Source organism: Buteo buteo, chromosome 20 (genome assembly GCF_964188355.1).
Source record: "Buteo buteo chromosome 20, bButBut1.hap1.1, whole genome shotgun sequence".
NCBI classification, from domain to species: domain Eukaryota; kingdom Metazoa; phylum Chordata; class Aves; order Accipitriformes; family Accipitridae; genus Buteo; species Buteo buteo.
The window spans coordinates 14502876-14518504 of NC_134190.1; the positions used below are offsets into that span (position 1 = coordinate 14502876).

The 15629-nt window shown below is 41.6% G+C and overlaps 1 protein-coding gene across 1 annotated transcript in view; it reads right to left on the reverse strand.

Moving 5' to 3' along the window:
• GMDS (GDP-mannose 4,6-dehydratase) overlaps positions 1-15629 on the reverse strand; it is a 425077-nt gene that overhangs the window by 72184 nt on the left and 337264 nt on the right. Inside the window, exons 8-9 of the mRNA XM_075052276.1 lie at positions 12586-12704; positions 775-871 (exon numbers count right to left, since the gene is read on the reverse strand). Coding sequence (XP_074908377.1) covers positions 775-871; positions 12586-12704 — 216 coding nt within the window. The remainder of the gene's footprint in view (positions 1-774; positions 872-12585; positions 12705-15629) is intronic.

Here is a 15629-nt window from a genome sequence, read left to right on the forward strand (position 1 = left end):
CCATCCTGCCTGACTTGGAAATATTGCTGGTTTTTTGACTCTCCTAGCATGCTCATTAGGCAATTTGAGCACAGGGGTTAGCGGCTCGGTCCTGCTGGCAGTGTGCACTGGTTGAGCATCCCCAGCAGACTTCACTGAGGCATTTCTGGGAGCGAAGATGAGTTCTGCAAATAAGCATTTACTGAGTGGGACCCTGCAAAGCACCCGAGAAAACAAAGAACATGTGCACTTCTAAAATGGGCATTTTGTGGTACCCACACCTACAAACATCTAAGCTGAACAGTGGATACGCACTGGATGGAGTTGAAACACTGTCATGGAGACACAGGAAGAGGTGCTTTAAAAATCAAGCCTACTAGTGCCCACCTTCCTCTGTTTTCCCTTCTTGCAGCTGAAGGAGAGATGACCACATACCCATGGAGACCAGAAGGAACAACAAGTTGTTTTACACTTTGCTTTGTTTCCCATAAAGTGATGTTTCAACCCCCCTAAGCATCCCCTCTCCCATCCAGAGAGGGTGACTGAAGCAGAGTAGCATCTCTGTGCCAGGGCAAACCCGCTCCCCCTGGGCAGTGCTGCCTGCCTGCTTGCTTGCTTGCTTGTTCCCAGGTAGCTGGCTGTGAAGGGCCAACAAGCAGGCTAATTTAGAGCTCTAAAAGCTGGCAGCAGGAGCACAATTAAGCCATTTTCACAGACTGCTGGCCAAATGCAGCAATTTATTGGCTGAGTGATTGGATTATTCATTTGCAAAGCTAAGAGAGGGCATTTTCTTACCACTTCAGTTGGCCTGTAGTACTTGTGATTGACTGTCACATGAATCTTGCCAGTCTCTTTACATCGTCCTACTTCATTTTCATTCTTCCCTTCCCACCTGTAAAGAAGATAAACATTTAATGAACCCATAATTACTTTAGTGCTCTGATCTTACCAACATTTGGCTTGCTTTCATTTACTTGAGGCTGGTGTCAATTCTCCCTGCAGGACAGTATAAACTCATTAGCTATAGGAACAAAGGCAGAGTTTAGGCTTGAATGGAGCAACAATGGCTTTTGAAGTCTCTTTGTTTTGGTTTTTGATTCAGTGGAAGGTCTAAAATACAGGACTTCCAAATTAAACACATAACGCTAGGGGAAAATAAAATGTCCTGATTTCAGAATGTCTCATGTATCTGCAAATAAATATGACAGTGAGGTTTTTCATTTGTGGACTGGTTCAAAGTTGTTTTCTTAAAATATTTTTAATTCTTGTATTTTGGCCAATACTTTCAGGAACTCTTTAATCTGTTAATTTTATGGACGTGAAGCTCTGTTTGAATAGCATTAAGCTGCATAATTTAATTTGTGCTTAACTAGGAAAAACAAAACAAAAACAGTTCTTGAGTTTTCAGTCCTAGCCCGACATGGCACTGCACATACATGTACTGTAAACAGTACTTACTACCTGTGAGCTGAAAGCCAGCTACTTTGTCCAAATTAGTTTCATATGTGTTGAACAGCCTGCAATTTGCTGTAATTTATGTGATCTGGTTGTGCCACGAACTATTTTGTTAGCAGCTGTCCTGGTCTAAAATTTTGGGAGCAGCAGAAGAGGAACGGTTTGGCGGGTGACTAGCTCTGCCTTTGGAGAGGCCAGCCTGCAGCCTGGGAGCCTGAGGACAATCAATGCTCCCTCTCAGAACAAATCCTTCAGATGACACATGTAGGAACGTACATTGGTGCATCAAACCTAATGCACTGAATGTACAAAATCCAGAAGTTATGATTGAAACTCTATCCTCTCTTTGCTTTTTGCCTCTAAGTATGTATCATGGGGCTCTGACCCAGCTTGGCATAGAATTGTAGTGATGAAATCCTTTACTTTTCTTGTGTATAAGTAAAATCTATGTAATTTAAATCAGCACTGTTATTTAGACTATTTAGCCTCAGTCACCAACAGTGAAAGAAAAGCGCCCCTTGCCTCCCACTTACTAATTGTATTGCCAGCTCTTGGGATTTTGTCACAGATTTGATTTCTCCTTGCTCCCCTGTCCCCCCCCCGCCCCCGCCCGCCCGAAACTCCTAGAAGAATTTAGTTCTTTGACAACCTCAGCCTTCATTTTTGAGTTTCTAGCCCTGAGGGCTAAGGAGGAAAGTCTGAAAATGTGACCTCTGTGTACCCATGAAGGTTAAAACACCGAAAGGCAGAAGGAAATACCAAATATGCATTATTACTAGATTTTAAATCCCACGATTTTTTAAGCACAACTCATGACTTTGGGATGACTAGCAAAGCCTGTTGGATGCTTGATACTGGGAACACTTCACATTGAAATAATTTCCAACAGATAACATTCACACTGAAGTCAGCTGTTAATAGTCATGTCATGATGCTAAAGATGATTTATAATTTAAATTTGCTTTCTTTCTTTTTCACAGTTGCTCTGTTTGAAGGCTGAACTGCAAAGTTTTCATTCAGAAGCCAAAACTAACATTAGTCCCTCCCTTTAAAGGGCAGAGGGTAAAAATGTGCAGGACTCAAATGAGCTTAATAGAAAACTAACCGTCACCAGTAAAACAACAGGAAGCGCTTAGATCAGGAGACGTCAGTTGTTGTTGGAGGTCACTGAGCAGAGAACCCCATTTAACACCCAACAGGCTCCAGAAGGCTCAGCCGAGCCAGTAAAGACTCACTTAATGTCGCTATCAAAGTTATATAACAATAGAAATAGCTTAAGAAGAAATCTCCACCCGTTTTGTTCAGCCCAGTAATGTGAAAAGTTCACAAGGAAAAAAAAAAGTACTTCTCATTGTGAACAAAGTAGTGTTTGATAGCCACACTTCTAATTACTCCTGGCACCTCGGCGCTCACAGCTGGGGACACCATACTGCTGATAAAAGGGATTGCGCGAGAGCCAGCCTGACACCAGGGGCAAGCATCCATTTCGTTAACCGGCTCCCCCTCCCCTCTTCCTCTAACACAAGGAAAGGAAAAAAAAAAAAAACCCATCAAAACTCTCCTTAATTTATAGTCAGATTGCAGTCAGAATTGTTAACTGGAAAACGTAATGCCAGATTATCCTGAAGCATGAGCATGGTGGAAGAGGCACAGGGAGCCCTCAAGTTGCTGTAGATGTAGATAGCTCCGGCCACAAGGACTACCCAGCTTTCTGCTCCTTAGGGCGGATGCCCAAATAGGCAAGAAAAGAGCCTTGTGAAACTTGGTGGAAGTGCAAGGGATCCCTGGCTAAAGAAAGTTTGGCAAATCAGGGCCGGGCTAAATTTCTAGGGGATGGGGAGTGGATCCCCCTAACCCACAGCTGGTGTCCAAGCCCAGGGCTTCCAGGCAGGTGCCAGCCTGCCTAGTGTAGGCTTTTCACAAAACGCTGGTCCTAGAGCCTGCAGGCAACAAGCCTCTACAGCAAGACCATTGCTTGCCCAAACTGGGGACCTTCTCCCTCTCACTGAAGCGAAGGATGGGTTTGCTGTCACGGCTGACGGCATCAGCCATACGCGAGAACGCGCTGTGCCTGGAGAAGGGTGCACGAGACCACGCGTCTGCTACCGACAAAGTGGGTTTGATGCCCTCTGCATCTATGCTACAACACTGAGTGCCTTACTGTTGGAGATGGGTGCTTTAGGATTGCTTAGGGTGATAGCCATTGTCAGCTCTGGTGGATACCACTACTATCGCTGACCTCAGAAATTTCCATAAAACTAAGTTGATCACATTTCAAATGCACGTGCAAGTTCACTTGTTTAAAAGGTTCTTCACCTCTAGAGCTTCTACTGTCTGGATTTACAGAGGAATGGACCACATTTAATTTAAGGCTAATTCCATATCTGCAGATCACTACTATTATAATAATTATCAGCAGTGATGAATGCTCCTTTTCCTCTTCAACTCTAGAGATTCCAATTATTTTTCATTTCCTATAACTATTCAGTAAGACAGCAAGCTTCAAGCTATAAAAACATCCACAGGTACAGAGGATTTTCTGAGGATGAAGAGCTGGGGTACCCACCTGGTGGGGTGTGAGGTGGGCTGGGAAAGATACAGGGGTGCCAGGATAACTGAGGAAGGGGGGGGGGTGGGAATAGCACTGCAATGGACCAAATGGTCCAAATGGCTGTAACTGAGAAGCAAACAAGGCAAAGTACATATATTTTTGAGGTGGTGAAGAAATCAACTAAAAATGAACCCTTTCAGAAAAGCACAGATGAACAAGTATATGCATTTCATATCCTTGCTTGATCTTTACATAGAAACAGAACTGACAGCATTATAAACAATATTCAAACCCACTAGTAGCTACAGCTGCTCAGCCTCTTTATAGAAAATAAAACTATCACATACACCTTTTAAATCAAATATATGCCAATAGAAAATATTTTCACATTTGAAAATGAACCACAAGTTAATTAAAAATAAGATTTTGGGAAAATTTTGCTCTTCCTCTACAGCTAATATGAGATACCATCTGTGTAGACTTCTTGGATTTGTGGCCGATTGCTGCTACACACACAATTAAGCCAAAGCACTTCATTCTGTCCTGGCACTTTATAAACAGCAAAACTGACACCATATAACAGACCATTAAAGTCTTTTGTAAGTAATCTTATGTAGGGAAACTTTAAATATGACTCTTCATGTGTTCCTTTGCCACCAACTCAACCACCAACATTGCCAGCAGCTCTGATGCATCAAAGCAATCAAGGATATAGGGATTGCTTAACCACGATCTTGTGCTTAAATCTAAAGAACAAGTATGCTGCCATAGAGGGATCTACTTAAAATTTTTTTCAAATGCTCTGATGAATCTGGTCTTCAGTGTTTGTTCACTAAAGGAACAGTTAAAACAATGTTCTTGTTGGTATTATATTCCCAGCATTGTCAAGCTCAAGTTTCAAAAATCTAACTTGTGACTCCCCACATTACAAGACTTTAAAAAAGAATACGTGCTAGGCTCCCTATTTTTTAGATTCTTTTTTTTTTTTTCAGATCATTGCAAGTCTTTTGAAGCTCTTATGCCTTTATTCCAAATTGTGAAAGTTGGTATTGAGAAGAAAATGTTTTCTCAAAGAATATTAATACTTCTGTGAAAATCAAAATATTCTGGAAAGAAAAGTTTTTGTTTCAAGTAAGTTCCAGTACTATCAACCTGAAACAAAATTATATTAATAATATCTAAAAAAGAAGGTTTGACATTTTCAGAATGGATTTATTTTTTCTTTCAGAATGGCTTTAAAAATTCTTTTTAAGTTATTCTTTCTTTAAAATGAGGTTAGAAAAGAAACAAAGCAGTCCAGCTGAACTGAAATCAGATATTTTTTCAAACTGCATTTGTGAGAATTATTTTCATTTCAGGGATGGGGGGTAAGGGGAAGTGGAATTTCCCATGAAACACCACATTCAGAGAGTAAGAAGTCTAGGAGGTTCCTGGAGTGTGTGGAAGATAAATTCCTGACACAGCTGGTAGGTGAGCCTACTGGGGAGGAGCCTTGCTAGACCTACTGTTTACTAACAGGGAAGGACTGGTGGGAGGTGTGATGGTCGGAGGCTGTCTCGGGCTTAGTGACCATGAAATGATAAATTCTCAATTTTGGGTGAAGCAAGGAAGGTGGTCAGCAAAACCACCACTATGGACTTCCGGAGGACAAACTTTGGCCTTTTCAGGACACTGGTTGAGAGAGTCTCTTGGGAGACAGTCCTGAAGGGCAGAGGGGTCCAGGAAGTATGGACACTCTTTAAGAAGGAAATCTTAATGGCTCAGGACCAGGCTATTCCCATGCACCACAAGACGAACCGCTGACGAAGATGACCAGCTTGGCTGAACAGGGATCTTTTGCTAGGACTCAAAAAAAAAAAGGAGAGTTTATCATCTCTGGAAGAAAGGGCAGGCAACTCAGGAGGAGTACAGGGATTTTGTTAGGTCACGCAGAGAGGAAATTAGAAAGGCAAAAGCTCAGCTAGAACTCAATCTGGCCACTATTGTAAGAGACAACAAAAAAATGTTTTTACAAATATGTTAACAAGAAAAAGAGAGCCAAGGAGAATAGCTATCCTTTAATGGATACAGAAGGGAACATTGCCACCAGAGATGAGGAGAAGGCTGAGGTACTTAATGCCACCTTTCCCTCAGTCTTTAATAGTGAGACCAGTTATCCTCAGGGTACTCTGCCCCCTGAGCTGGAAGGCAAGGACAAAGAGCAGAACATACCCCCCATAATCCAGGAGGAACTAGTTAGTGACCTACTACACCATCTGGACACTCATAAGTCTATGGGACCAGATGGGATCCATCCAAGAGTACTGAGGGAGCTGGCGGAGGTGCTTGCCAAGCCACTTTCCATCATTTATCAGCAATCCTGGTCAATGGGGGAGGTCCCAGACGACTGACTGGAGGCTTGCCAATGTGACACCCGTTTACAAGAAGGGTTGGAGGGAGGATCCAGGGAACTACAGGCCTGTCAGCTTGACCTCAGTACTGGGGAAGAATATGGAACAGTTTGTCTTGAGCGCGCTTACACGGCTTGTGCAGGACAACCAGGGGATCAGGCCCAGCCAGCATGGGTTCATGAAAGGCGGGTCCTGCTCGATCAACCTGATCTCCTTCTGTGACCAGGTGACCCGCCTAGTGGATGAGGGGAAGGCTGTGGATGTTGTCTGCCTGGACTTCAGCAAGGCCTTTGACACTGTCTCTCATGGCATACTCCTTGAGAAGCTGACGGCTCATGGCTTGGACAAGTGTACTCTTCGCTGGGTGAAAAACTGGCTGGATGGACGAGCCCAGAGGGTTGTGGTGAATGGGGTGAAATCCAGTTGGTGGCGGGTCACCAGTGGTGTTCCCCAGGGCTCAGTATTGGGGCCAGTTCTGTTTAATATCTTTATTAATGATCTGGATGAGGGGATCAAGTGCACCCTCAGCAAGTTTGCAGATGACACCAAGTTGGGAGGGAGGGTTGATCTGCTGGAGGGTAGGAAGGCTCTACAGAGAGATCTGGACAGGCTGGATCGATGGGCTGAGGCCAATTGTATGAGGTTCAACAAGGTTGAGTGCTGGGTCCTGCACTTGGGTCACAGCAACCCCATGGAGCGCTACAGGCTTGGGGAAGAGTGGCTGGAAAGCTGCCCGGTGGAAAAGGACCTGGGGGTGCTGGTCGACAGCCGGCTGAATATGAGCCAGCAGTGTGCCCAGGTGGCCAAGAAGGCCAACGGCATCCTGGCCTGTATCAGAAATGGTGTGACCAGCAGGAGCAGGGAGGTGATTGTGCCCCTGTATTTGGCTCTGCTGAGGCCGCCCCTCGAGTCCTGTGTTCAGTTTTGGGCCCCTCACTACAGGAAAGACATGGAGGTGCTGGAGGGTCTCCAGAGAAGGGCAACCAAGCTGGTGAGGGGCCTGGAGAACAAGTCTTATGAGGAGCGGCTGAGGAAGCTGGGGTTGTTTATCCTGGAGAAAAGGAGGCTGAGGGGAGACCTGATCGCTCTCTACAACTACCTGAAAGGGGGTTGTAGTGAGGTGGGTGCTGGTCTCTTCTGTCAGGTGGCTGGAGATAGGACGAGAGGAAATGGCCTCAAGTTGCGGCAGGGGAGGTTTAGATTGGATATTAGGAAAAAATTCTTTACTGAGAGGGTTGTCAGGTATTGGAACAGGCTACCCTGGTAAGTGGTTGAGTCACCATCCCTGCAGGTATTCAAAGAGCATGTAGACAAGGCACTTCAGGACACGGTTTAGTGGGCATGGTTGATGGTTGGACATGATGATCTTGAAGATCTTTTCCAACCTAAATGATTCTATGATTCTATGATTTAATTCTCACCCAGTCTTCCTATAGGAGAAACTCTCATACCTCTTATGATGTATGAAATCAGATAATTAAATTGCTATAGTCTTCAAACCTTAATTTGAATTCTGAAACAGTTATTAGGTCTGCCTACAGATAAAACCTTGTATCAATAAAGTAAGTAATAAAAGCCTGCTCAGCTGGAAGAGTTAATTGTCCAGCTGAGGTGGGTTAAATACCTCCCTGAAACATATACTCTACAGTGAGAATGGTGATAAAAAGTGGTGCAGTCCTAAGCAATGACCCTTGCTCATGTGAGTTCACCCAGGCCAGTGTTCTTCACTGACCTGGCTGGGTTCCTTTCAACGATCACTCTCAAAATGCCTCCAATTTCCGTATGAGATTCTGTTCCCTTCCTCCTCATCTGAAAACTCCTGATTTTCCTGAGCTGTTAAATACAACATGTAGCACTGGCCAGCCAGCAATTTTTGGTGGGCAAAAGCCAGACCTGGAAACAGCAGCTGTTTTGATGGTTCCTCTTCCACATCCCCACAGCACCATTACTAACATATTGTTGGCTTTCCATTCTTACAGCAATCTTTCAAATCTCATGTGTTTCTGTAACACAAGCTTCCATTTTAAGGTAAAAAGGAAAAAAAAAAAAAGAAAACAAACCAGAAAAACCCTCCTCCTTCAGTTCAATCTCAGTTCAACCTTCACTGTCACTGAAGAGGCCACTGCTCCACTTCTGCTAGTAGTTCACCTCATTAGACCTTACAGCTTATCTGCAAACTTCCCCTTTTTAGGGCGATCTTTTATAAGACCAACTGGCATGTTAGTTAAGATAAAATTTGTACGTAGAGCCAAATGACTAGAGTAAAATACTCATTTTTACTGAATTAATTCTGATCCTAGGAGCAATGAATATTTCTGTAACAAATGTGCATGTATTTTTATATTAATAAAAACCACAATAAATCTTTCCACTGCTTGAACAGTTTTTTCTTTTTTTTTTTCTTTTTTTTCTTTCCACATTTGCAGACAGCAGTTTTTGTAGCACTCTGCAAAGAACTCCGAGTGCTGTAGTGGTTTCAGGCTATCTTTGCAATCCTGTTCTAATTTAATAAGATTAATGACAGAAAATTAGTCAAGACAAGTGTTTGCCTGTTTCGTTTACCCTGCTGTAGTTCAAATTATAGGCGGGAAGTGTTTCCCCCAAGTACTGCTTAATTAGTAATAATCAGAAGGGAAAGTAAAAGGAAAAAAGTGTAATCCTTACAGGGGGAAAATATTTGTAGCTCTGAGGCTTTCCTGTTAGTACAAAGGACTGAATTTGAATGATTCAGAGGACTATATAAATAAAATTTGAAATTTCTCCCTTAAACTAGAAACGTTAGAAGAAAAAAAACCACACAAGGTAGATAAACCTCTGTGTACACTTTACAGGCAATTTCAGAGAGAGAATCAGTCTTATTGCAGCTGTACATTTCGTTAGTTAAAAAAATGTAGTAAAGTTTCTCTCTCTTATTTTGGCTAGAAAACATAAGTTCTGATACATGCTAATGACTGTCTATGTCAGGGTATTATGTTATCTTCTTGGAAAGACTTTTTAGGCTGTCCGGGATTTTCAGCTGTATAAGTTAATGTGAATTGTTAGGAAGACAAAAACCTAAAAAAATAAAAAAGAAAAATTTAGTTGGTTGGTGGGGCAGTCAGGACTGCTTTTCTTCCTGTTCTTCTACTGCAGTATCAAGATATGACAGCTAAGACTTTTTTACATTTACAACTTTCCCTGCCAAAGCACAAAGTAGGGATGGTTAAGAGCCCCTGCACACATGGCCTGTGTTCTCAGATGTGCAATGAGCTCTGCCAACTGCTGCTTGCTGCAATGTTCCTCCTGGCCATTTACTCCATCATTCCATCCATTTTGAAAGGCACATTGTACAGCAATACTGGGAAGCTAGGCCATCACTTACAGCAGTAGAAAGGGCTGCTGGAAATTTCCCAGATAAGTTTTTGAGATTGCAAAATTTCATAATACCTGCAACCCTGCAAAAAAACCCCCCAAACAACCAAACAACTCAACCAAACTTTGAGGAAGGGAGATAGGAAGAAAGCAGCCGTCCTCGCAGGAACTCATTTAGCAATTGCACTCTGGTGCGCTGGTTCTTAGGTGCCTCATAAATTGTAAAGAAACAGATCAATGGAACTCACCAGTGGGGTCCTACAATGCTAAAAGGGAGGATTTTGCTGCCAGGTTACTCCCTGAAGAAGATATATTCAAGCTGGACGAGGTGGGAGTAGAAAGCCCTTGGGGGTTTCAAAGAATGTGAGAGGTTAGCAGCCGGCCGGCCAAGAAGCCAGCGAGGGTAAGGAGAGTGTGTGTGTGCTGCAAAAGCATGGGCCGGGCTGACACCTAGAAAAATTATGGAAGTTCTTAACAAAACTTTCCAAATCCTGAGAAATATTTTACACCTAATGCAACTTGAAGGATGAACGATGGCTACGGAATGAGTAGTGGGTCTGTTGTGACACTACTCCCACCTTGGGAGCAGGGGGAACGAACGGCTGGTTTATCTGGCTAGACTGTATCCAAAACGATCAGAATTACAGCACTGTCAAAATGATCAACAACAAAATTATCATTAGCACCTAAAATGTCACCTCAGTCTCCATATGTATAGCTTTTTATATATCACCTGTAAATGGCTTAAGAAATTAATAACTTATTCACAGTGAAGAAAAATTTCAGAAGAGCCATAGGGATTAGCAGCCCAAGCCCTGTTTCTAAAGCGATTTATGTTCCTAAAAATCCATGTCACTAGATGTCATGTGGATTATTATACAATTTTTGAAAATTACTTTTATTGATTAGTGAAAAAAAAAAGTAACTATGCTTTTGTACACACAAAACACCTGCCCTAGCTCATCACTTGGAGTCATACTGTAAAGTTTCCCTGAGAGAGAAACTTGTGACTGATTGATTCAATCCAAACACAGACGGCAGTAATCACCAACAGAAGTGATATGCACTCCACCATATGGAGCTAGATGTGAGCAAAAAATTAAAAAATGCAACACAAAATTTTGTGTGTTAGGACCAACTAAATCTAAAGTAAGCATTTAATATCCTCTCTATAACAGAAGCTATTCATAAAAGTACTTTGACTTTTATTTGTGTAATTGTTGTTATTTTCTTTAGGTTTTCTTGAGGGTTTAATTTGCTTTCTGAAAAACACATGCTGATTTGTCAGTCTTGGGACATGCTGAGACTTCTTAGGCCAACTCCAAAGCAGGGAGTTTAATTTTAAACTAATGGATAAAATTACTGACATCAAAAGAAACTGTGATGTTGAGAACATCTATAAATAAAGACATTCAGCTAAGTACTGACCTATATGTTTCAGTTTCTAATTTTAGGTAATCAAAAAAAATATTGTTCACCAAACATTCATTCTTGCTTTTGCAAACAGCACTAGACGGACAAAATCACAAGAATTCTTACTTATATGGAGCAACTGAATCCACAGCATATTTGTATCAATGCTTACTAGGGAGAATTAGCTTATAAACACAAGAAGCAAGAGTATAGAAAAAGGAGCAAAAATAAGAAAGGCAAAGCAATTACTAGAGCTCCTACTACCTCCCCTTTACCCCGCCAAACCTCACTGCTGTTAAGGCGTGTAGGACAATGTGTGATCAGTCAGGGACATCTTGCTATGAAGAGATGCTAAAAATATGGAGAGAATATTATTCCCAAACCTGAACTTTTGGGCTAGAAATTCTATTTATACAGTCTTTCTCTCCCCCATCAGAATTTTTTCTGGAAGTTGATGCCAAAAATTGAAACCAGACTAAAAACTCATTGAGGAGAAAATGTTATTACCTCCCCAGCCACCCACTGGCTGTTCAAATAATATTGTATATATCTGTGCACTTCTGCATATTTATTGAATTTGTCAAGTTTTCGTTCCCAAGTAAAACTTATTGGCCCTGTCAAAAGTTCACCAGCTGCACAAGTGACTTTGATGGCCTGAGGAACAGCCCTGGCGCTAGCGTCATGGAAGAGCCTGTGGCTTTCCTCTCCCTTTTCCAGCTGAGATTGGTATGTTGATGCATGGGGCCCAGAGAAGATACAGAAGGAGGGAAATTGAAAAAATAATAAACAATAAAAATATAAATTACAGAAAGCGCTCACCAAGCCATCCTGGTTTTATTATATGGCCTTGAGAAGGAATTTTGTATTTTCAATCAAACTATGTGGAATATGCATTGTAAACATTCTGCACCCACTGCTCAACATTTTTATGGCTTAGTAGGAGAAGAGCTAATAGGAACATAGAGTGGGTTGCTACATAATCCGTGTGGTGTGGCTGATGGGCTGTCACGTGGAAAGAACAGGGTTGGCAGGTGTCGCCTCTTGAGATTGCAGAGGATGGGAGCAGGACTATGGGGATCTGGGGGCACAAAATAGAGAATCGGGCAGAAAAGTCCCTTTTGCAGCAAAGTGATGAACAGTACCCTGGTAGTAACATCTTTGGAGGGGCTTCTGTTCCCCGAGGAGGGGAGTGAATGGGAGAACAGAGAATGAAGACTTGGAATAAAAAATTAAGATGTACCCACCTACATTTTTTTCTTATGATCAAGAGGGCAATGCTAGAGACATCCGCTGTGGCAGTCATTCATGCCCCGAAGGTCTCACATGTTACAAAATTAGAAAGTGAGGGGAAAAAAAGAAGAACGTAGAGAAAAAATACTCTAATGCAGCAAATGCAACAGGCTAGAAATGTTCAACCTGTGGCTGCTATCTCATATTCACACTTACACTATGGTTTTCCCGATGTGCTTAAATGACTTCTCCACAAATTCACGGACGCTATGGACCTCCCCAGTGGCTATGACAAAGTCCTCGGGCTCATCCGTTTGCAACATCAGCCACATGGCCTGCAGAAAGACAAACAAAGTCAGATTCAGTGCACATGTAAGTGGCCTCTTTGGTACTTGATATTATATTACCGCATTTTTGGTTTGGAAATAACTACACATACACACACATACCCCAAACTGGGGAAATTAGCACTTTCCTAACATGGTGGCTATTAACCAGTTCAGTGCAACTCTGAAAAGAGTTCAATTATTTCTTATTACAGCAAACAATGCTGTATTTGATTTTCAATTTGTTTCACAGCAGGGGTTTCTGCAGGGGAGACTTTAATATGTTTACTTTTGAACACAGACTTGGTTTAGTGCTCAAGAGCATGGATTCACTTGTTTAAAGCACTGCATTAATTGACATAGGTATAGGGGAAAGAACAAAATTTCGTAATGTTTCAGTCCAGAGCGTTGTTGCCTGTCTGTTATAGAACGATGTCAAGCACATTGAATCATGAAAACATGGGTCCTTTTGGCTCTTTCTTCTGTCACATTTGTTTTGGCTGAGTTGAGATTTTAGTTAAGAGTAAGTAATTAAAAATGTAACTAAGAATAGTCAACAGTGTATTTGAATAAATTAATCTGTTTTTCCTGCTGAATATGTGCTGAATGTTACATACTAAAGCACCGTAGCAGAAACATTTTCTTTTGCCACAGGAACACAGAAAACACTGGTAGAAAAGCGAGACTACCATTAACATCTCTTTCAGAGAACCGTTTGTGCAGCAGCAAAAATCGCAATACGTTTTGAAGCAAAACTTCATGGGATTGTCAACATATTTGCATTTCAGAGGAGCAGGTTTACTTCCCACAGCAACGTCTTTCACGGCGTGCCCTCCCACAAACAAGTAATAATGGATGAGCACCTTGTCAGAGGGCTGGCCAGCTAAGTCAGCTTGAAAGCAGGAAAGCAGATGGAAAAAGAGGCACGCAAAGACACGCGTGACTTCTCTGAGGTATCACGGCAGGTACATTTCAGTTTTCTGATATGCAAGCCACCGCTCTAGTGACTGTACTATTTGACTGCCTAGGAGCTGTAGGCGGACAGAATAATTATTACTTTAGATCAATCAAAATGATGTAAACACTTCATTTCCTTTGGAGAGGAAAAGGGAATACCTGTATGGCATGATCCTCCTTTAATAAATAACCAGAAAAGGAAAACAAAATAATTCAACTTTCTCTCCATATGGTAAAGAGGACTGTCATCTTCTCACAGTGTAATCCACAATGCTATTTGCATTGACCTCTTCACATCAGCTTTAAAGAAAACAACTTTAGTAGGTCTCTTGATGGTAGTGGATACTCTGCAAATCAGATTAATAAAAGCTTTGGGACAGCTCAGTTTCTCTTGGTAAATACCACCTAAAATATTCAATTCCCCCCCCCCCCCTATTCTTAATAAATCAGTGTCCAGCATAGCAAGGCGATACATTCCACTTAAATGGTTCTATTTGCAAGCAATTTTTCTTCCCAGTTATTATTTTATGCATCTTCCAAAGTTTTGACAAGATTTTATTAACATGTTCCTTTTGAACCTTTTTGGTTCTTGAACGTGTGTGGAAGGCTGGGTTTTGGGCAACTGCTGTGTAAGTCCTTGACATTAATTGTGCTTTAGGGATATGACCTGCTGGGCAGGACAATGGCAGCAACTTTATTTTTCCTTTCCAGGGTTGCACATCCTAGCCAATGACGCAGAAATACCCGACTGGCTGATGAAACTCCTCTTGTGGGGAGGAGATGTCTTAACTTGTATCTCATATGAGCTTTCTTGGAACATTGGGGTTTCCCTGTAGATTTGAGAGGTCGCCGTAAATCACCAATTCCTGTTTCTTCATGACTGGACAAGCTTGCACGATTCACAGTAGTAGCAGCTTCACAGAAAGATAAAAGGAATCTCTAAAATAAGTAACTGACAGTTCTGGTTCTTCTAGCATCGTCCCTGATTTCACAGACCTTCAGCTTTCATTAAGCAGCCCCACTGAAAACAAGAAGCTTCCTCATATGAGAAGGCACTATTTAAGTGAATAAGGATTTCCAAGATTAGATAGAGTCAGAATTTATAGTGGTTCTCCTCTTGACTTTAGTGGATGTTTGCTGTACATAATGAATTCAAGGTCTTGCCTGCCTTTGTTTGAAACTTACACAGCACTGTAGTGTCAGATACATCCGACAGACAGGTAAAGACCAACACTCATTTATTGGTAAAAATCACCCCCCACCCCCAAATGCCATGTAGCATGACCGAATATGCAATATTAGTATAAGGACCTGCTATTTACTATGCACTTTTGTAAAGTAGTATTAATATGTGTAAGTAGAAGCAGGATCAGACTTACGATAATTTTTTGCTATCCCTCCACTTCTAAACACCTCAGTTTTGTAATTCATTGGACACAATTTTAATGTGGGTGCTTATGCTGAGACATTCAACAATCCAGTGAGTGTTTAAAATATTTACACGTTAATTTATGTATTAATATAAAATAGTGTTAGAAGTTTCTCTTTACTCTAAAACATGCACTGCATTGAAGGAGACAGCTACAAAATACTAACAAAAAACCAGCCTTTGACAATTGGTCCCACCAAGTTTTATACATTTGGATGTATCAACTCTTGTCTACTGTTTCAAAGAGCAAGCAATCACCTTCTTAGAAATACAACTTAAACTGCAGTAAATTTCTACAGGATCAACTTTGCAACAATCCAACAATGCAGATAGACTTGTTAAAAGCAATTTTTGCCTCAACTCCTACCAGGAAAGAATGTTTAGATTAATGATTACTTGAGAATCTATCACTGCTGGTTCTTTTATTTTTCCTGGCATTCACAATTGTTGGCACTTACAATTACCTCAATCAAATCAGGTATGAAAAAAATGAACGTGCTAAAAATTACAAAATAAGTGATAGTTCTGTTTTGCTTTGACAAAAGTGC